At 46.1% G+C, this 21,627-nt stretch overlaps 1 protein-coding gene, 1 non-coding gene and 1 pseudogene across 2 annotated transcripts; 2 read left to right on the top strand and 1 right to left on the bottom strand.

The window, feature by feature from the left end:
* The first annotated feature begins 273 nt into the window (after positions 1-273).
* Positions 274-7,553, top strand: LOC123093366 (copper-transporting ATPase PAA2, chloroplastic). The gene is made up of 17 exons (XM_044515323.1): positions 274-1,104; positions 1,261-1,338; positions 2,016-2,113; positions 2,193-2,246; positions 2,590-2,676; positions 2,891-3,055; positions 3,617-3,727; positions 4,489-4,557; positions 4,643-4,752; positions 4,856-4,961; positions 5,221-5,287; positions 5,543-5,622; positions 5,705-6,159; positions 6,461-6,635; positions 6,747-6,878; positions 6,964-7,114; positions 7,222-7,553. Exons 1-17 carry the CDS (start codon positions 465-467, stop codon positions 7,353-7,355), a joined length of 2,712 nt encoding a protein of 903 aa, XP_044371258.1. The 5' UTR covers positions 274-464; the 3' UTR covers positions 7,356-7,553.
* A 435-nt stretch (positions 7,554-7,988) lies between these two features.
* Positions 7,989-8,184, top strand: LOC123095221 (U2 spliceosomal RNA). Its single transcript, XR_006446129.1, has one exon. It is a non-coding gene; the product is annotated as a U2 spliceosomal RNA (small nuclear RNA).
* An 84-nt stretch (positions 8,185-8,268) lies between these two features.
* LOC123090234 (uncharacterized) overlaps positions 8,269-21,627 on the bottom strand; it is a 77,162-nt pseudogene continuing 63,803 nt past the window's right edge.

Here is a 21,627-nt window from a genome sequence, read left to right as displayed (position 1 = left end):
GGTAGGGTGTGCGTGTGTACGTTCATAGGGGTGAGTGTATGCGCGTGTATATGTCTGTACTGAAGTTAAAAAAAAAAGAACGCTATTGTGAGCACTGTGAATACTCCCGGTGGCAGAGGGGTTCTCCGTTCTTCCTCCGGGAAAGGGGAAACAGCACCCACCGCGTTTTCCACGGCGAAAGAAGCCTTCGAGGGCCCCATGGATCGCCGTCCAGAAAATCCAAATCCATCCACGATGGCAGATTGGCGACCTCCTCCTCCGAGCGGTCCACGTCGCCACCCCTCTCCACTTCACCACGGCCACTCTTCCGTAACTCCATTTCCCACCCACCACCTACTCGTCGTCGACTCGGCCCGTTCCTCCATGGCCACCACCACCTCCTCCTCCCGTCTCCTCCTCCACGGCTCCAAACCCTAGGCGGGGCGGCCGGGCACCCGAGGCTCTCATCCGGGCGAGACCTCCGGATGGCCGCCATGGCCACCGCTCCTGCCTCTCCCCTCCTCCACGTGCGCGCTCAAATTCCCAACGCCAGTCATCTCCTCTTCGCGCGGCGCCTCCGCCTGCCGCGCAGCCGCCGCTCCGCTCCCGCCTCCCAGCAGCGCCTCCGCCTCATCCCGCGCGAGCTTTTAGCGGGCACGCCCCGTGCCGCGGCCGACCCCTCCGCCTCGACCGCCCTCGACGTGGCCCCCGCGGCGGAGGAGGGGACCAGCGCGACCGTGCTGCTCGACGTCAGCGGCATGATGTGCGGCGGCTGCGCGGCGCGGGTGCGGTCGATCCTCGCCGCGGACGCGCGGGTGGAGAACGCGGCGGTCAACCTCCTCGCCGAGTCGGCCGCGGTGCGGCTGCGGTCCCCGGCTCCGGGCGCCGGGGAGGAGCTGGCGGAGAGGCTGACGGTGTGCGGGTTCCCGTCCGCGGCGCGCCGAGGGGGCGCTACCGCGGGCGCCGCGGAGAGCGCGCTCAAGTGGAGGGAGATGGCCGCCCGGAAGTCGGAGCTCCTCACCCGGAGCCGTGGGCGCGTCGCCTTCGCCTGGACGCTCGTCGCGCTCTGCTGCGGCTCGCACGCGTCCCATCTCCTCCACTCGTTCGGCATCCACATCGGCCATGGTGAGTTTAATTTAAACCACCGGAGCGTGATCTCAAGTCGTGAACGGGAAAAAACCAAGTTCAGTTGGCTGCTTATTTTATTGAGGCTCGCTAGATTGGCCACTGATGCTCACCCTATTGAATTCTTATTATATGACCGGTTTGTGCACGGTGCAGGAACATTTTTGGATGTGTTGCATAACTCGTATGTGAAATGTGGCCTTGCTATGGTGGCATTGTTTGGGCCTGGTAGAGGTATACTTGGCTCCAATATCATCTTCAAAATCTTATGCATTAATTAGTGTACTTGTTGTTTATTAGCTATGTTTCCACAAGGACAGTGATTGTACGTGCATTACAACATATAAAATCAGTTCAAAGGAATGATAGAAAACTCAGTATTCACCAGGTAGGTGTATCGACACAAGATGTTTCGAACTTTGGCTCTACATTTAGTCATCATTAGTACAATATTGGTTTTTGATTCATGAGCTTTTGCTTGATATGGCGGTCTCTTAAGGGCCAGTTCTTTTCGGCGATTCTCCCAGAATCGCGCCTCTCCCCAGCTTCTCCCAGAATCATCGCTCCATATTTTTTTTACAATCCTATCTAGTTAAGGTCTAATTAGTTAGGATTGTAAAAAACATATGGAGTGGTGATTCTGAGAGAAGCTGGGGAAGGGGGCGATTCTGGTAGAATCGCCCAAAAGAACTGGCCCTAAGAGACATTTGTTAAATGCCTCCTACGAAACAGAGACATAATGACAGAGTCAGAGGGATTGTGCATTCTTTATTCTAGAGTTAAGAAAACTGCATTTTAAAAACAAATTGCAAGTTCGAACTGAAACCGATTTCCAGCATGGTCTTGCACTGTGTTTTTCAGGTATTTTATTAATTCTTTCTCACTCTGTGGTAAATGTAACTCTTGCTCAGATATACTTTTTGATGGTCTAAGAGCGTTCAAGCAAGGCTCCCCCAACATGAATTCTCTTGTAGGATTTGGGTCTGCAGCTGCATTTGCTATTAGTGCAGTAAGTGAACTTATAGGGGATGTTTTTTTTCAGACACTCAAGAATAATAATAGTCTAATAGAGATTTTCTTGTATGAAGGTTTCCTTGCTGAACCCTGAATTGGCATGGAATTCAACGTTCTTCGATGAACCGGTGAGCAATCTTTCATGCATGAAAATAACAAAGAAAAAATATGATAACAAACTTGGAACTCCTATGTACTTGCTGCCACTGCTCTTGTGCCCTGGCACTGTATTGCTGTCAGTTAATGAAGTTGCTCTGCTTTTGAGTCTATTAGCAAAATCTGTGTCAATGTCCGACATTTATTTGTCGGGCATATTTATTAACAAGCCAGACACTGTATAATCGAATCATTCAACATACAAGTCCTATTTCTGTCTTCCACATTACTTCATTTGATTTGGCAGTTGATCAAACAACAGTTGAACTATATTTTAAGAAGTTTTGTTGAAGAAATTCATCTTGTAGCATGCAGGTCATGCTTCTTGGATTTGTACTTCTGGGACGATCTCTTGAGGAAAGTGCTAGGCTTAAGGCATCTAGCGATATGAATGAGCTCATTGTAAGTAAATATCTACGCATTGTATGAACACATGCAACATTTCCTTTTTGTATTACTAGAAGCTAAAATAAGAGGCCGATACTTTTATTAATAAATCTGTATAAACTGTTGAACACATATTGATAGTTAGTGAAGTAACGTACACCTGTCTATAATTGCTTGACCAATATAACTAATGTATTTACAACTCACTATGTCTCATATTATATGGCAGTCACTCTTATCTCCTCAGTCGAGGCTAGTCATTACATCCTCAAGTGACGACCTTCCTTCAGATGGCATTTTGAATTCAGATGCAATAACAGTTGAAGTTCCTGTTGATGATGTCCGTGTTGGAGACTCAGTATTAGTTCTTCCAGGAGAAACTATCCCTGTAGATGTAAGGAGCCATGGTTTATTTTTTGTACTTTCTAGTATCTTACAATTACAGTGCAGTGATACAACATTTATGTGATTAAACATAAATGAAGTCTAAATTTGATGAGCCCCTGTATGGCCATTAATTCCTTGTGGTAAGGCATCTTACAAAGTGACATAAATGTGCTAAAAGACATTTGGAGGTGGGTCCTTTTCCCTTTTCTGTATTAATTCTTCAGACTTCTAAGACACATTGATCGGTATTGATTTGCTGACTTCAATGATGTTTCATGTATTGCTTACTCACATACTTTGATATCCTTACTCTCTGTGTATTTCTATGCTGTCTCTAACAAATGGTTTGAGCGAAATTGCTACTCGATTAAAATAGTTATTAGTATATATTTTAGGACGAGTCAAAATGTTTGAAGGGTGTTCTAGTTTCTTTTCTTCTTTCGCGAGGGAACCAATGGTCGTTAATATAGACACGATTGTCATCATTCTGTTGCACCTTCTGTACATCTGCTTGTCCTTGCATAGAATTCTGATAGATCTACTGGTCCATTGGCACCTATTCATACAGGGAAATGTCACTGGAGGATCAAGTTTTGTGGATGAATCAATGCTTACTGGAGAATCCTTGCCGGTAGCAAAAGAAAAAGGATGCCCTGTATTTTCTGGAACTGTTAATTGGGTATGTACATGCACATAATAATTTCTGCCAGAAAGTATGGTATCTTTTCCCGTTTCTGATCTTCACTCCCACTACATTGTGTTAATCAATTGTGATTTTATTACAATTTGAGGATCTGTGTGTTGTATATATGTCCCTCATAGTCAATGTAGAAGTTAATCATCGGGAATCGTAACTAACATTTCAATAAGCTCTTCACTCACGAAAATACAAAGGTGGACATGGTTCCATGCGCACCCACATGAACAGTAAATTCGAAGAAAATACTAGGAAAATTTTAAAAATTCTAAAATTTTGTGGTATCAAACTTGGTCGACCATTCTACTCACGTGTGAAGTTAAGTGAAGTATTGACACCGGTGGTATTCTTAGTGAAGAAAATACAATTGGGACCTTACGATAGTGAAAACACTATGAATCAAACAGTGTTTGTTAATATAGCTTTGATTTTGTCATTTTTGCCCAGAATATCACAGATGTCATTTATTCGTGAAACTTCGTACGTGAGTGTACCGGTCTACTATGTATGTTACAAAAAATGTTCAGATTTTTCTAGGTTTTTTCTTCTTCTGAATTTACTATTCATAAGGGGTGCGCGTGGAATCATGTTCACCAAATCCGCGTCCCTTCACTCATTCTTATTATGTCCTGGTTGATCTCTTTAATCTTTTTAAGTCTCTCTCTCTCTCTCATGAAGTGCATGTGCTCCTTTCAAACTTAGCTAAATTAATTTACCAATCCATCCTTTTGTCTTTTCTACAGGATGGACCTTTAAGGATCAAAGCCACAACCACTGGACCGTCGTCAACAATTGCTAAGATAATCCGCATGGTAGGTATACACCGCATCACTATTTTATTATTTTATACTATAAGGGGAATATGTTTGTAATTCTATTCATACTGTCCCTGAACAGGTTGAGGATGCACAAGCACATGAAGCTCCTGTACAAAGGCTTGCGGATGCGATTGCAGGGCCATTTGTGTATACTGTTATGACGTTGTCTGCAGCAACCTTTTCTTTCTGGTATGCTCTGCTGCTCCTTCTCTTTTCTTTCTGAGAGAAAAGCATACAAAAAACTGCTGCAGCTATATAAATATTGGTTTAAATTTTTTCTATGTATCCCAAGGTACTTATTGGGCACACACCTATTTCCGGAGGTCCTTCTAAATGATATTTCTGGTCCTGATGGGGACTCGTTGCTTTTGAGCTTGAAACTTGCTGTGGATGTACTAGTAAGTAACCATGCTATTGTTTTCCTAAAGCCCCCCCCCCCCCCCTCAAAATTATGGAACAATTTTACATAGCCAGACTACAGTAACTCACTGATCATTCGTCATATCTATTGTGGCTCATTGCACATGCAAAACATCCTGAAATCTCGATGTTGTTGTCCTGTTTGGAGGTGGTTGACCATTGAGCAGCTGTTTCACGTAGCTTACTCTTAAGAACTGCCTCTTTTAATGCTTGTTTGCGATAATTTTCACCCTGCAGGTTGTTTCCTGTCCGTGTGCACTTGGATTAGCTACGCCTACAGCTATCTTAATAGGAACTTCCATGGGTAACTTCTTTGTCCAAGTGTCTGTATTCTTTTTTTCTCAATGTTTGATGAGACAATGAATCATACAATTTACACTGCATGAATGCAATTTAAGGTTCTTCTGCATTGATGCCATTGACTAAACGTTCCTCAATTCAGTACTTGTATGTAGCAACTCCTATCGTACTTTGTCTTTTATGAGTGGCGGGAAAGCTAACAGGTGAACTTGCTCAACATAAAGAACGCCCTGTGACTTTTTCTTTAATCTGAAAGCAGGCGCTAAAAGAGGGCTACTTATTAGAGGAGGTGATGTTTTGGAGCGTTTGGCTGGGATAGATGCAATTGTTCTGGATAAGGTATATGACTTCATTTATTATCTTTCTCGGAGCAGAATTTCTGTATCTGTATTATAAGTAGTGTCTCTATTGTGATTCTTAGACAGGGACGCTTACGAAAGGAAAACCAGTTGTTACTTCTATTGCTTCTTTAGCATATGACAAGATGGAGATTCTTCGTCTTGCTGCTGCAGTGGAGAAAACAGCATTGCATCCTATTGCGAATGCTATAACGAAGGAGACTGAACTGTGCAAACTGGATATTCCAACGACAAGTGGGCAGCTTACACAGCCTGGTTTTGGCTGTTTGGCTGAAGTAGATGGGCGTTTGGTTGCAGTGGGTAATTTGGACTGGGTCCACAATCGTTTTGAAACCAAGGCGTCGCCGACTGAACTGAGTGATCTTGGAAAGCGCCTAGAGTTTGTGCCTTCCAGTGAAGCATCATCTTCGAATCAGTCAAAATCAATCGCTTATATTGGCCGTGAAGGAGAAGGAATAATAGGTGCTATTGCTATCTCAGATGTTCTGCGTGATGATGCAAAATCAACTGTGGACAGGTATTTACTGGAGACATCTTTTGCATTGTAAATGTATTTTCAATGTGATATTAGTGCAAATATAACTCCCCTAACTGCCAGGAACATGTTCAGAAGTTATCATGTTGCCCCACTTGTCAAAATGTGTTAAACTTGAAAACCCGTTTGATCTCTAATGTTGGAAAATGGTTTCATCTCGCCAGAACCTCAAATGTTGCGGATGCTACTTTTTTGTTGTCATGCAAGTGATGTGTCTCCTGCAGTCATATCCCTATAATTCAAGCAGTGTGTAACAGTCATTCCTTTTCTGGTTAATCTACAGGCTACAGCAGGAAGGAATCGCAACCTATATATTGTCAGGAGACAGGAAAGAGGCAGTGGAAGGCATTGGGGAAACTGTTGGAATCAGGAGTGAAAACAGAAGGTCATCCCTCACCCCACAGGAAAAGGCGGGCATTATATCAACCTTGCAAGGGGAGGGGCATAGAGTTGCCATGGTAATTTATTGTGGTGTTTTATCTTTTATCTTTGATCTACTATCAACAACACACCTAAGTTTTGTGCACAGCTTAAAAATTAGAGCCTGACAAAATTCATCGTTTGCACAGGTTGGCGATGGAATAAACGATGCACCCTCTTTGGCAGCTGCTGATGTTGGAATAGCTATGGGAACTCACTCGAAAGAGAATGCCGCCTCTGATGCAGCTTCAGTAGTTCTACTAGGGAACCGACTTTCACAGGTATAATTCTTTGCACTCTGATTTCTACAAGACTAATTCAAGTGGCGTGATGCATTGATAGACGACGATCATCCCTCTGGCACAGGTTGCAGATGCCCTATCCCTATCTAAAGCAACCATGGCGAAAGTTCACCAGAACTTGGCCTGGGCGGTGGCATACAACATACTGGCCATCCCCGTCGCGGCTGGGGCGCTACTGCCTCAGTTTGATTTCGCCATGACACCATCTCTTTCAGGTATAATGTTCACCTGGAGAGCACAATTGCCATGGCTGCTTACGTCACCTTGACATATTTGTATAACTTTGATAATGTAACATCTGGTGATGGGCGTGTTCGTGCAGGAGGACTGATGGCCCTGAGCTCCATCTTTGTCGTCAGCAATTCTTTGCTCCTGCAGCTGCATGGATCGTTGCAGAAGGCAGAAAGACCCGGACCGGATCACCTGAAGTCTAGACCAAAGTCCCAGATATTATAGGGTAGATACGATTATTTGTCTGAGACACGCGTTTGTACAGGATCATAGAGGGCGCCTCTGACTGAACTGCTACTAGTTTTCCACCACTGTCCCGACACATACGGGTCGATTCTTGCAACGGATGTTGTACAGCCCGACACATGTGTCCCTGATATGAAAACTCTGTTGGCAACACGTAACAAAAGATCATCGTCCATATATTGCGTCGTCACCTTCTCGTCCACCGCGAGGAACCGAAATGTCTAAATTTTTTTAAGAAGAAAAAATAACGTATCTCTCAAAAAATAACTTATCCATTTTTTAGAAAAAAATAAATAATGTATGCCTTTTTTAGCAATAGAAATAATGCACGCGTGAAAACGCAAGAGATGTATTTTTTTTTCGAGAAATGAAAACACGAGAGATGTGTAGTTGCACTGTCAGGCCATGTTACGGGAATCAGCAGCCCATCTGCGCTCGGCCTTATTCAACTACGGCCCAAGCAAACCAACCAGCGCCTCGCCTCCGAAGAAACGAACCGAGCGGAGAGCTTTGCTGTGCGCAGCGCTTTCGCTTAGTCCCACCTCGCGCAGCCAGAGCGGAAGGGAGGCCAAGACGCAGTATATAAGCAGACCCAGGGCTACGGAAAGAAGCATACCTTTCTCGGCCTTTTGGCTAAGATCAAGTGTAGTATCTGTTCTTATCAGTTTAATATCTGATATGTGGGCCATGTGCCCACAACGATATTAAATTTATTTTTTATGGGGGAGGGCCCACCACAGTAGCTTGCTGCTGGGGCCCTTGCGTGTCGCCCAGGCGTTGCACTGCTGCCTGGGCCGGCGCACCCCACCAGAACAAGCGGAAAATTTCTTCTTCCTGATTGGCCTTGGCTGCCTTCTTTAGAACATTTGGAAACTTAGCTGGGTTTCTGTATTCAACAATAGAACTTGAAGCAAAGTCCTACTGTATTTGCGAAAGCTGTTCAGACAAAGAAAGCGACCGAGAGCTGTATCAAACACACGGCACATCATGGCTGATCCTTCCCCTAATCTACATCTTCGTTCGTTCAGCACTCGTCGGCGTTTCCCGGGAGCACCACCTTGCCGCTCGTCCCCTTCTCCTCGTCCACCGGCCCGCACGCGCGCCATCTTCCTCCCGCGCTTCCTCGCCGCGGCGGCCTTCTCGGCCTCGACCGCCTCGTGCTCCCTCGCCCACGGCGCAGGCCGCCGCCAGCGCGACAGCCTGCACCAGGAACATGGCCAGCAGCAGCGCCGCCTCCAGGAGCACCAGCGCGACCTGCTCCCTTCGGTCCCTCGCCGACGCGAGCAGCGCGAGGCTCCGGTCGCGGCGGAGGAGCAGGGCGTAGGAGGCGAGCGCGTGGCCGCAGAGCGCGGCGACGGCGAGGGCCGCGTGGGCGTGGCAGCAGAGGCGGCGGCGGGCGAGGTGGGTGTACATGGACGCGAGCGCCGAGAGCAGCGTGGCGGTGTGCACGGAGACGAGCGCCCAGCCAAAGGGCGTCGGGCGGGGCCGGAGGAGCAGCGCCGGGGCGAGCGCAGCGGCGGCGAGGGCGAGCAGGGAGAGGTTGAGGAGCCACAGCAGCAGGTTGGGGAAGGAGCAGGAGCTCCTCTACCAGGCCCGCCCTCCTCTCCTGGGTGCAATTCGTCGAGCAGCTTGTGCGCGGCCGGCTGGTCTGCTGCTCTCGTGTGCGGGAGTCTGATAGGCGGTGAGCATGATCTTTGCGATGGGGTCTGATGGGCTTGGTTGGTGAGCAGGATCTTGCGTTGGGGTTCAGGTTCAATGCCAAGGGCACCATAGACTGCGGACAGGTAACAACAGAAGATTTTTCATTTGGTATTGCTAGTGTTGCAGGATTCTAGATGCAATATGCTTCGTCAACTAATGTTTGTGTGGGTTCATGGTATAATTGATGGCTCTGCATGACTCTGAAACTCATCTAAGTAATGCGGTTCGCACTTTGTTCCCTTGTAGATCGATGCTACTACTCATGAAGTTGGTAAATTTCATTTTTATTAACCCTGGCAAATTTATTTCATTGATCATGGTTATTTTAGTATTTTGACATTGGAAAATTTAGTTAACAAACCATGGCAGATTTTATTTTTTGATTAATTAAGCATGACAATTTTATTTTCATTTTTATCATGGTAGATTTAGTAATTGACCACTAAAATTTAGTTTATACACCACGGCAAATTATAGTTTCACGTATTTGAAGGAAACATGCCCTAGAGGCAATAATAAAGTTATTATTTATTTTCTTAATTCATGATAAATGTTTATTATTCATGCTAGAATTATATTAACCGGAAACTAGTACATGTGTGAATACATAGACAAAACTTATAGTCCTTAGTATGCCTCTACTTGACTAGCTCGTTAATTAAAGATAGTTATGTTTCCTAACCATAGACATGTGTTGTCATTTCATGAACGGGATCACATCATTAGGAAAATGATGTGATGGAAAAGACCCATCCATTAGCTTAACATTATGATCGTGTCAGTTTCATTACTACTGCTTTCTTCATGACTTATACAAGTTCCTCAGACTATGAGATTATGCAACTCCCGAATACCGGAGGAACACTTTGTGTGCTACCAAACGTCACAAAGTAAATGGGTGATTATAAAGGTGCTCTACAGGTGTCTTCGAAGGTATTTGTTGTTGGGGATCGTAGCAGAAATTTAACGCATCACCAAGATCAATCTATGGAGTCATCTAGCAACGAGTGAGAGAGGAGTGCATCTACGTACCCTTGTAGATCGCGAGCGGAAGCGTTCAAGAGGACGAGGTTGATGGAGTCATACTCGTCGTGATCCAAATCACCGAACGGACGGCACCTCCGCGTTCAACACACGTACGGAGCAGAGACGTCTCCCGCGCCTTGATCCAGCAAGGAGGAGGAAGAGGTTGAGAAAGAGAGCTCCAGCAGCAGCACGACAGCGTGGTGGTCGTGGAGAGGCAGTACTCCGTGAGGGCTTCCCCAAGCTCTTAACGGAGGAGGAGAGGTGTTGGGGAGGGGAGGGGCTGCGCCTTTGATGTGGTGTGCAGCCCTCCCCTCGCCCCTCTATTTATAGGGGAAGGGGGAAGGGGGCCGCCCCCCTCTAGATGAGATTTAGAGGGGGGGGGGGCAAGGGGAGGGGCTTGCCCCCCAAGCAAGGGGGGCGCCCCTTCTAGGGTTCCCCCCAACCCTAGGCGCATGGGCCCAAGGGGGGGATGCGCCCAGCCCTCCAGGGGCTGGTTTCCTGCCCACTACGGCCCATGAGGCCCTCCGAGAGAGGTGGCCCCTCCCGGTGGACCCCCGGAACCCCTCCGATGGCCCCGGTACAATACCGATAAGCCCCCGAACTTTTCCAGTGACTGTATGACAACTTCCCATATATAAATCTTCACCTCCGGACCATTCCGGAACACCTCGTGACGTCCGGGATCTCATCCGGGACTCCGAACAACATGCGGTAATCACTTACAAGTCTTCCTAATAACCCTAGCGTCACCGAACCTTAAGTGTGTAGACCCTACGGGTTCGGGAATCATGCAGACATGACCGAGACAGCTCTTTGGCCAATAACCAACAGCGGGATCTGGATACCCATGTTGGCTCCCACATGTTCCACGATGATCTCATCGGATGAACCACGATGTCAAGGATTCAAGCAATCCCGTATACAATTCCCTTTGTCAATCGGTACGTTACTTGCCCGAGATTCGATCGTCGGTATCCCAAACCTCGTTCAATCTCGTTACCGGCAAGTCACTTTACTCGTACCGTAATGCATGATCCCGTGACCAACCACTTGGTCACATTGAGCTCATTATGATGATGCATTATCGAGTGGGCCCAGAGATTCCTCTCCATCATACGGAGTGACAAATCCTAGTCTCGATCCGTGTCGACCCAACATACACTTTCGGAGATACCTGTAGTATACCTTTATAGTCACCCAGTTATGCTGTGATGTTTGGTACACCCAAAGCACTCCTACGGTATCCGGGAGTTACACGATCTCATGGTCTAAGGAAATGATACTTGACATTAGAAAAGCTCTAGCAAACGAACTATACGATCTTGTGCTATGCTTAGGATTGGGTCTTGTCCATCACATCATTCTCCTAATGATGTGATCCCGTTATCAATGACATCCAATGTCCATGGTCAGGAAACCGTAACCATCCATTGATCAACGAGCTAGTCAACTAGAGGCTCACTAGGGACATGTTGTGGTCTACGTATTCACACATGTATTATGATTTCTGGATAACACAATTATAGCATGAACAATAGACAATTATCATGAACAAGGAAATATAATAATAACCATTTTATTATTGCCTCTAGGGCATATTTCCAACAGTCTCCCACTTGCACTAGAGTCAATAATCTAGTTACATTGTGATGAATCGAACACCCATAGAGTTCTGGTGTTGATCATGTTTTGCTCGCGGAAGAGGTTTAGTCAACGGATCTGCGACATTCAGATCCGTATGCACTTTGCAAATATCTATGTCTCCATCTTGAACATTTTCATGAATGGAGTTGAAGCGACGCTTGATGTGCCTGGTCTTCTTGTGAAACCTGGGCTCCTTGGCAAGGGCAATGGCTCCAGTGTTGTCACAGAAGAGAGTCATTGGCCCCGACGCATTGGGAATAACTCCTAGGTCGGTAATGAACTCCTTCATCCAGATTGCTTCATGTGCCGCCTCCGAGGCTGCCATGTACTCCGCTTCACATGTAGATCCCGCCATGACGCTTTGCTTGCAACTACACTAGCTTACTGCCCCACCATTCAAAATATATACGTATCCGGTTTGTGACTTAGAGTCATCCAGATCTGTGTCAAAGCTGGCATCGACGTAACCCTTTACGACGAGCTCTTCGTCACCTCCATAAATGAGAAACATATCCTTAGTACTTTTTAGGTACTTTAGGATATTCTTGACCGCTGTCCAGTGTTCCATGCCAGGATTACTTTGGTACATTCCTACCAAACTTACGGCAAGGTTTACATCAGGTCTGGTACACAACATGGCATACATAATAGACCCTATAGCCGAGGCATAGGAGATGACACTCATCTTTTCTCTATCTTCTACCGTGGTCGGGCATTGAGCCGAGCTCAATGTCACACCTTGCAACATAGGCAAGAACCCCTTCTTGGACTGATCCATATTGAACTTCTTCAATATCTTATCAAGGTATGTGCTTTGTGAAAGACCTATGAGGCGTCTCGATCTATCTCTATAGATCTTGATGCCTAATATGTAAGCAGCTTCTCCAAGGTCCTTCATTGAAAAACACTTATTCAAGTAGGCCTTAATGCTGTCCAAAAGTTCTATATCATTTCCCATCAAAAGTATGTCATCTACATATAATATGAGAAATGCTACAGAGCTCCCACTCACTTTCTTGTAAACGCATGCTTCTCCATAAGTCTGCATAAACCCAAACGCTTTGATCATTTCATCAAAGCGAATGTTCCAACTCTGAGATGCTTGCACCAGCCCATAGATGGAGCGCTGGAGCTTGCATACCTTGTTAGCATTCTTAGGATCGACAAAACCTTCCGGCTGCATCATATACAATTCTTCCTTAAGATAGCCGTTAAGGAATGCCGTTTTGACATCCATTTGCCATATCTCATAATCATAGTATGCGGCAATTGCTAACATGATTCAGATGGACTTCAGCTTCGCCACGGGAGAGAAAGTCTCATCGTAGTCAACCCCTTGAACTTGTCGATAACCCTTAGCGACAAGTCGAGCCTTATAGATGGTAACATTACCATCCGCGTCCGTCTTCTTCTGAAAGATCCATTTATTTTCTATCGCTCGCCGATCATCGGGCAAGTCTGTCGAAGTCCATACTTTGTTTTCATACATGGATCCTATCTCAGATTGCATGGCTTCAAGCCATTTGTTGGAATCTGGGCCCGCCATCGCTTCTTCATAGTTCGAAGGTTCACCGTTGTCTAACAACATGATTTCCAGGACAAGGTTGCCATACCATTCTGGTGTGGAACGTGTCCTTGTGGACCTTCTAAGTTCAGTAGCAACTTGATCCGAAGTACCTTGATCATCATCATTAACTTCCTCTCTAGTCGGTGCAGGCACCACAGGAACATCTTCCTGAGCTGCGCTACTTTCCGGTTCAAGAGGCAGTACTTCATCGAGTTCTACTTTCCTCCCACTTATTTCTTTCGAGAGAAACTCTTTCTCCAGAAAGGACCCGTTCTTGGCAACAAAGATCTTGCCTTCAGATCTAAGGTAGAAGGTATACCCAATGGTTTCCTTAGGGTATCCTATGAAGACACATTTTTCTGACTTGGGTTCGAGCTTTTCAGGTTGAAGTTTCTTGACATAAGCATCGCATCCCCAAACTTTTAGAAACGGCAGCTTAGGTTTCTTCACAAACCATAATTCATACGGTGTCGTCTCAACGGATTTAGATGTGCCCTATTTAAAGTGAATGTAGCTGTCTCTAGAGCGTATCCCCAAAATGATAGCGGTAAATCAGTGAGTGACATCATAGATCGCACCATATCCAATAGAGTGCGATTACAACGTTTGGGCACACCGTTACGCTGAGGTGTTCCAGGCGGCGTGAGTTGTGAAACGATTCCACATTTCCTTAAGTGCGTACCAAATTCGTGACTTAAATATTCTCCCCCACGATCTGATCTTAAGAACTTTATTTTTTGGTCACGTTGATTCTCTACCTCATTCTGAAATTCCTTGAACTTTTCAAAGGTCTCAGACTTGTGTTTCATCAAGTAGACATACCCATATCTACTTAAGTCATCAGTGAGAGTGAGAACATAACGATAGCCTCCGCGAGCCTCAACGCTCATTGGACCGCACACATCAGTATGTATGATTTCCAATAAGTTGGTTGCTCGCTCCATTGTTCCGGAGAACGGAGTCTTGGTCATTTTGCCCATGAGGCATGGTTCGCATGTGTCAAATGATTCGTAATCAAGAGACTCCAAAAGTCCATCAGCATGGAGCTTCTTCATGCGTTTGACACCAATGTGACCAAGGCGGCAGTGCCACAAGTATGTGGGACTATCGTTATCAACCTTACATCTTTTGGTATTCACACTATGAATATGTGTAACATCACGTTCGAGATTCATTAAGAATAAACCATTGACCAGCGGGGCATGACCATAAAACATATCTCTCATATAAATAGAACAACCATTATTCTCGGATTTAAATGAGTAGCCATCTCGTATTAAACGAGATCCAGATACAATGTTCATGCTCAAAGCTGGCACTAAATAACAATTATTGAGGTTTAAAACTAATCCCGTAGGTAAATGTAGAGGTAGCGTGCCGACGGCGATCACATCGACCTTGGAACCATTCCCGACGCGCATCGTCACCTCGTCCTTCGCCAGTCTCCGCTTATTCCGCAGCTCCTGTTTTGAGTTACAAATATGAGCAACCGCACCGGTATCAAATACCCAGGAGCTACTACGAGTACTGGTAAGGTACACATCAATTACATGTATATCACATATACCTTTGGTGTTGCCGGCCTTCTTGTCCGCTAAGTACTTGGGGCAGTTCCGCTTCCAGTGTCCGCTTCCCTTGCAATAAAAGCACTCAGTCTCAGGTTTGGGTCCATGCTTTGGCTTCTTCCCGGCAACTGGCTTACCGGGCGCGACAACTCCCTTGCCGTCCTTCTTGAAGTTCTTCTTACCCTTGCCTTTCTTGAAACTAGTGGTTTTATTGACCATCAACACTTGATGTTCCTTTTTGATCTCCACCTCCGCTGATTTCAGCATTGAAAATACCTCAGGAATGGTTTTCACCATCCCCTGCATATTGTAGTTCATCACAAAGCTCTTGTAGCTAGGTGGGAGCGACTGGAGGATTCTGTCAATGACCGCGTCATCCAGGAGATTAACTCCCAACTGAGACAAGCGGTTGTGCAACCCAGACATTTTGAGTATGTGCTCACTGACAGAACCATTCTCCTCCATCTTTCAGCTGTAGAACTTGTCGGAGACTTCATATCTCTTGACCCGAGCATGATCTTGGAAAACCATTTTCAGCTCTTGGAACATCTTATATGCTCCGTGCTGCTCAAAACGCTTTTGGAGCCCCGGTTCTAAGCTGTAAAGCATGCCGCACTAAACCAGTGATTAATCATCACTATGCGACTGCCAGACGTTCATAACGTCTTGAGTTGCTGGGAAAATGGGTGCTTCACCTAGCGGTGCATCTAGGACATATGCTTTCTTGGCAGCTATGAGGATGATCCTCAAGTTTTGGACCCAGTCCGTATAGTTGCTGCCATCGTCTTCAGCTTGGTTTTCTCTAGGAACGCGTTGAAGTTGAGGGCAACATTAGCGTGGGCCATTTGATCTACAAGACATATTGCAAAAGTTTTAGACTAAGTTTATGATAATTAAGTTCATCTAATCAAATTATTTAATGAACTCCCACTCAGATAGACATCCCTCTAGTCATCTAAGTGATCCATGATCCGAGTCATCTAGGCCGTGTCCAATCATCACGTGAGACGGACTAGTCATCATAGGTGAACATCTTCATGTTGATCGTATCTTGTATATGACTCATGTTCGACCTTTCGGTCTCTTGTGTTCCGAGGCCATGTCCCACTCAGATAGACATCCCTCTAGTCGTCTAAGTGATCCATGATCCGAGTCAACTAGGCCGTGTCCGATCATCACGTGAGACGGACTAGTCATCATCGAAGAACATCTTCATGTTGATCGTATCTTGTATACGACTCATGTTCGACTTTTCGGTCTCTTGTGTTCCGAGGCCATGTCTGTACATGCTAGGCTCGTCAAGTAAAACCTAAGTGTTTTTGCATGTGTAAATCCGTCTTACACCCGTTGTATGTGAACGTTAGAATCTATCACACCCGATCATCACGTGGTGCTTCAAAACAAGGAACTTTCGCAACGGCGCACAGTTAGGGGGAACACTTTCTTGAAATTATTATGAGGGATCATCTTATTTACTACCGTCGTTCTAAGAAAATAAGATGCAAAAACATGATAAACATCACATGCAATCAAATAGTGACATGATATGGCCAATATCATTTTGCTCCTTTTGATCTCCATCTTCGGGGCGCCATGATCATCATCGTCACCGGCATGACACCATGATCTCCATCATCATGATCTCCATCATCGTGTCTTCATGAAGTTGTCACGCCAACGATTACTTCTACTACTATGGCTAATGGTTTAGCAATAAAGTAAAGTAATTACATGGCGTTATTCAATGACACGCAGGTCATACAATAATTAAGACAACTCCTATGGCTCCTGCCGGTTGTCATACTCATCGACATGCAAGTTGTGATTCCTATTACAAGAACATGATCAATCTCATACATCACATATATATCATTCATCACATCCTTTTGGCCATATCACATCACAAGGCATATGCTGCAAAAACAAGTTAGACGTCCTCTAATTGTTGTTGCATGTTTTTACGTGGCTGCAATAGGGTTCTAGCAAGAACGTTTCTTACCTACGTCAAAACCACAACATGATATGCCAATTTCTATTTACCCTTCATAAGGACCCTTTTCATCGAATCCGATCCGACTAAAGTGGGAGAGACAGACACCCGCTAGCCACCTTATGCAACTAGTGCATGTCAGTCGGTGGAACCCGTCTCACGTAAGCATACGTGTAAGGTCGGTCCGGGCCGCTTCATCCCACGATGCTGCTGAAACAAGATAAGACTAGTAGTGGCAAGTAAATTGACAACATCTACGCCCACAACAAAATTGTGTTCTACTCGTGCATTGAAACTACGCATAGACCTAGCTCATGATGCCACTGTTGGGGATCATAGCAGAAATTTAAAATTTTCTACGCATCACCAAGATCAATCTATGGAGTCATCTAGCAACGAGTGAGAGAGGAGTGCATCTACGTACCCTTGTAGATTGCGAGCGGAAGCGTTCAAGAGAATGGGGTTGATGGAGTCGTACTCGTCGTGATCCAAATCACCGAAGATCCTAGCGCCGAACGGACGGCACCTCTTCGCTCAACACACGTACGGAGCGGAGACGTCTCCCGTGCCTTGATCTAGTAAGGAGGAGGGAGAGGTTGAGGAAGAGAGCTCCAACAGCAGCACAACGGCGTGGTGGTGGTGGAGAGGCAGTACTCCGACAGGGCTTCGCCAAGCTCTTAACGGAGGAGGAGAGGTGTTGGGGAGGGGAGGGGCTGCGCCTTTGATGTGGTGTGCAGCCCTCCCCTCGCCCCTCTATTTATAGGGGAAGGGGGAAGGGGGCCGGACCCCTCTAGATGAGATCTAGAGGGGGGCGGCGGCCAAGGGGAGGGGGCTTGCCCCCCAAAGCAAGGGGGGCGCCCCCTCTAGGGTTCCCCCCAACCCTAGGCGCATGGGCCCAAGGGGGGGATGCGCCCAGCCCTCCAGGGGCTGGTTCCCTGCCCACTACGGCCCATGAGGCCCTCCGAGAGAGGTGACCCCTCCCGGTGGACCCCCGGAACCCCTCCGGTGGCCCCGGTACAATACCGATAAGCCCGCGAACTTTTCCGGTGACCGTATGACAACTTCCCATATATAAATCTTCACCTACGGACCATTCCAGAACTCCTCATGACGTCCGGGATCTCATCTGGGACTCCGAACAACATTCGGTAATCACTTACAAGTCTTCCTAATAACCCTAGCGTCACCGAACCTTAAGTGTGTAGACCCTACGGGTTCGGGAATCATGCAGACATGACCGAGACAGCTCTCCGGCCAATAACCAACAGCGGGATCTGGATACCCATGTTGGCTCCCACATGTTCCACGATGATCTCATCGAATGAACCACGATGTCAAGGATTCAAGCAATCCCGTATACAATTCCCTTTGTCAATCGGTACGTTACTTGCCCGAGATTCGATTGTCGGTATCCCAATACCTCGTTCAATCTCGTTACCGGCAAGTCACTTTACTCATACGGTAATGCATGATCCCGTGACCAACCACTTGGTCACATTGAGCTCATTATGATGATGCATTACCGAGTGGGCCCAGAGATACCTCTCCGTCATACGGAGTGACAAATCCTAGTCTCGATCCTTGTCAACCCAACAGACACTTTTGGAGATACCTGTAGTATACCTTTATAGTCACCCAGTTACGTTGTGACGTTTGGTACACCCAAAGCACTCCTACAGTATCCGGGAGTTACACGATCTCATGGTCTAAGGAAATGATACTTGACATTAGAAAAGCTCTAGCAAACGAACTATACGATCTTGTGCTATGCTTAGGATTGGGTCTTGTCCATCACATCATTCTCCCAATGATGTGATCCCGTTATCAATGACATCCAATGTCCATGGTCAGGAAACTGTAACCATCCATTGATCAACGAGCTAGTCAATTAGAGGCCCACTAGGGACATGTTGTGGTCTACGTATTCACACATGTATTACAATTTTCGTATAACACAATTATAGCATGAACAATAGACAATTATCATGAACAAGGAAATATAATAATAACCATTTTATTATTGCCTCTAGGGCATATTTCCAACATTTGTTGGGTTGGCATAGATCGAGATTAGGAAAGTGCAACTTAACGTTCTCGAACCCGTAGGGTCCGCACGCTTAACGTTTGTTGACGATATAGTATTATATGAGTTATGTATGTTGGTGACCGAATGTTGTTCGGAGTCCCGGATATGATTACAGACATGACGAGGAAATTCGGAATGGTCCGGAGATAAAGATTGATATATGGGATAATAGTGTTTGGTCTCTAGAAGGGTTCCGGAATTCACTGTAAGGGGTTCCGGAATTCACTGGAAGGGGTTCCGGATGTTTTCCGAAATGTTTGGGTACGAGAACACTTTATTTGGGCCAAAGGGGAAAGCCCACAAGGTTTTTGGAAAGCGCAAAAGGAAGTTTTATGGAGTCCAGGGGCCAGACGCCAGGGTCCCTGGCGTCTGGGTTCAGACGCCGGGAACCCTGGCATCTGGCCCTGGAGTCCGAGAAGGACTCTTGCCTTTCGGGTGAAACCTACTTTGTGGAGGCTTTTACTCCAAGTTTCGACCCTAAGGCTCAACATATAAATAGAGGGGCAGGCTATCTGTTGGGGAACGTAGTAATTTCAAAACTTTTCCTACACACACGCAAGATCATGGTGATACATAGAAACGAGAGGGGAGAGTGTCGTCCACGTACCCTCGTAGACCGTAAGGGGAAGCGTTATGACAACGTGGTTGATGTAGTCGTATGTCTTCACGATCGACCGATCCTAGTACCAAACATACCACACTCCGCGATCGGCACACGTTCAGCTCGGTGACGTCCCACAAACTCACGATCCAGTAGAGCTTCGAGGGAGAGTTCTGTCAGCACGACGGCGTGATGACGGTGTTGATGAAGCTACCAATGCAGGGCTTCGCCTAAGCACCGCTACGATATGACCGAGGTGGATTATGGTGGAGGGGGGCACTGCACACGGCTAAAGATCAATGATCAACTTGTGTCTCCATGGGGTGCCCCCTCCCCCGTATATAAAGGAGTGGAGGAGGGGAGGGGCCGACCCTCTCTATGGCGCGCCCTAGGGGAGTCCTACTCCCACCGGGAGTAGGATTCCCCCCTTCCAAGTAGTAGGAGTAGGAGAGAAGGAAAGGGAAGAGAAAAGAGAAGGAAGGAGGGGGCGCCGCCCCTCCCCCTAGTCCCATTCGGACTAGGCCTTGGGGGGGGGGGGCTGCCCTATGTAACCCCTCTCTCTTTCCCGTATGGCCCAATAAGGGCCAATACTTCTCCCGACGAATTCCCGTAACTCTGCGGTACTCCGAAAAATACCCGAATCACTCGGAACCTTTCTGATGTCCGAATATAGCCTTCCAATATATTGATCTTTATGGCTCAACCATTTCGAGACTCCTCGTCATGTACTCGATCTCATCCGGGACTCCAAACAAACTTCGTTCATCAAATCACATAACTCATAATACAAATCGTCACAGAACGTTAAGCGTGCGGACCCTACGGGTTCGAGAACTATGTAGACATGACCGAGACTCATCTCCAGTCAATAACCAATAGCGGAACCTGGATGCTCATATTGGCTCCTACATATTCTACGAAGATCTTTATCGGTCAAACCGCATAACAACATACGTTGTTCCCTTTGTCATCGTTATGTTACTTGCCCGAGATTCGATCGTCGGTATCTCAATACCTAGTTCAATCTCGTTACTGGCAAGTCTCTTTACTCGTTCCGTAATGCATCATCCCGCAACTAACTCATTAGTCACATTGCTTGCACGGCTTATAGTGATGTGCATTACCGAGAGGGCCCAGAGATACCTCTCCGATAATCGGAGTGACAAATCCTAATCTCGATCTATGCCAACTCAACAAGTACCATTGGAGACACCTGTAGAGCACCTTTATAATCACCCAGTTACGTTGTGACGTTTGGTAGCACACAAAGTGTTCTTCCGGTATTCGGGAGTTGCATAATCTCATAGTCATAGGAATATGTATAAGTCATGAAGAAAGCAATAGCAATATACTAAACGATCAAGTGGTAAGCAAACAGAACGAGTCAAGTCAATCACATCTTTTTCCAACGATGTGACCCCGTTAATCAAATGACAACTCTTGTCTATGGCTAGGAAACTTAACCATCTTTGATTCAACGAGCTAGTCAAGTAGAGGCATACTAGTGACACTCTGTTTGTCTATGTATTCACACATGTACTAAGTTTCCGGTTAATACAATTCTAGCATGAATAATAAACATTTATCATGAAATAAGGAAATAAATAATAACTTTATTACTGCCTCCAGGGCATATTTCCTTCAGTCTCCCACTTGCACTAGAGTCAATAATCTAGTTCACATCACCATGTGATTCAACACCAATATTCACATCTGTATGTGATTAACACCCATAGTTCACATCGTCATGTGATCAACACCTGAAGGGTTTACTAGAGTCAATAATCTAGTTTACATCACTATGTGATTAACACCCAAAAAGTACTAAGGTCTGATCATGTTTTGCTTGTGAGAGAAGTTTAGTCAATGGGTCTATCACATTCAGAACCATATGTATTTTGCAAATATTTTATGTCTACAATGCTCTGCACGGAGCTACTCTAGCTAATTGCTCCCATTTTCAATATGTATCCAGATTGAGACTTAGAGTCACCTGGATCGATGTAAAAGCTTGCATCGACGTAACTCTTTACGACGAACTCTTTATCACCCCCATCACCGAGAAATATTT

The sequence above is a fragment of the Triticum aestivum genome, chromosome 4B, assembly GCF_018294505.1.
Source record: "Triticum aestivum cultivar Chinese Spring chromosome 4B, IWGSC CS RefSeq v2.1, whole genome shotgun sequence".
In the NCBI taxonomy this organism is placed as follows: Eukaryota; Viridiplantae; Streptophyta; class Magnoliopsida; order Poales; family Poaceae; genus Triticum; species Triticum aestivum.
This window is presented reverse-complemented; position numbering and strand designations above follow the sequence as displayed.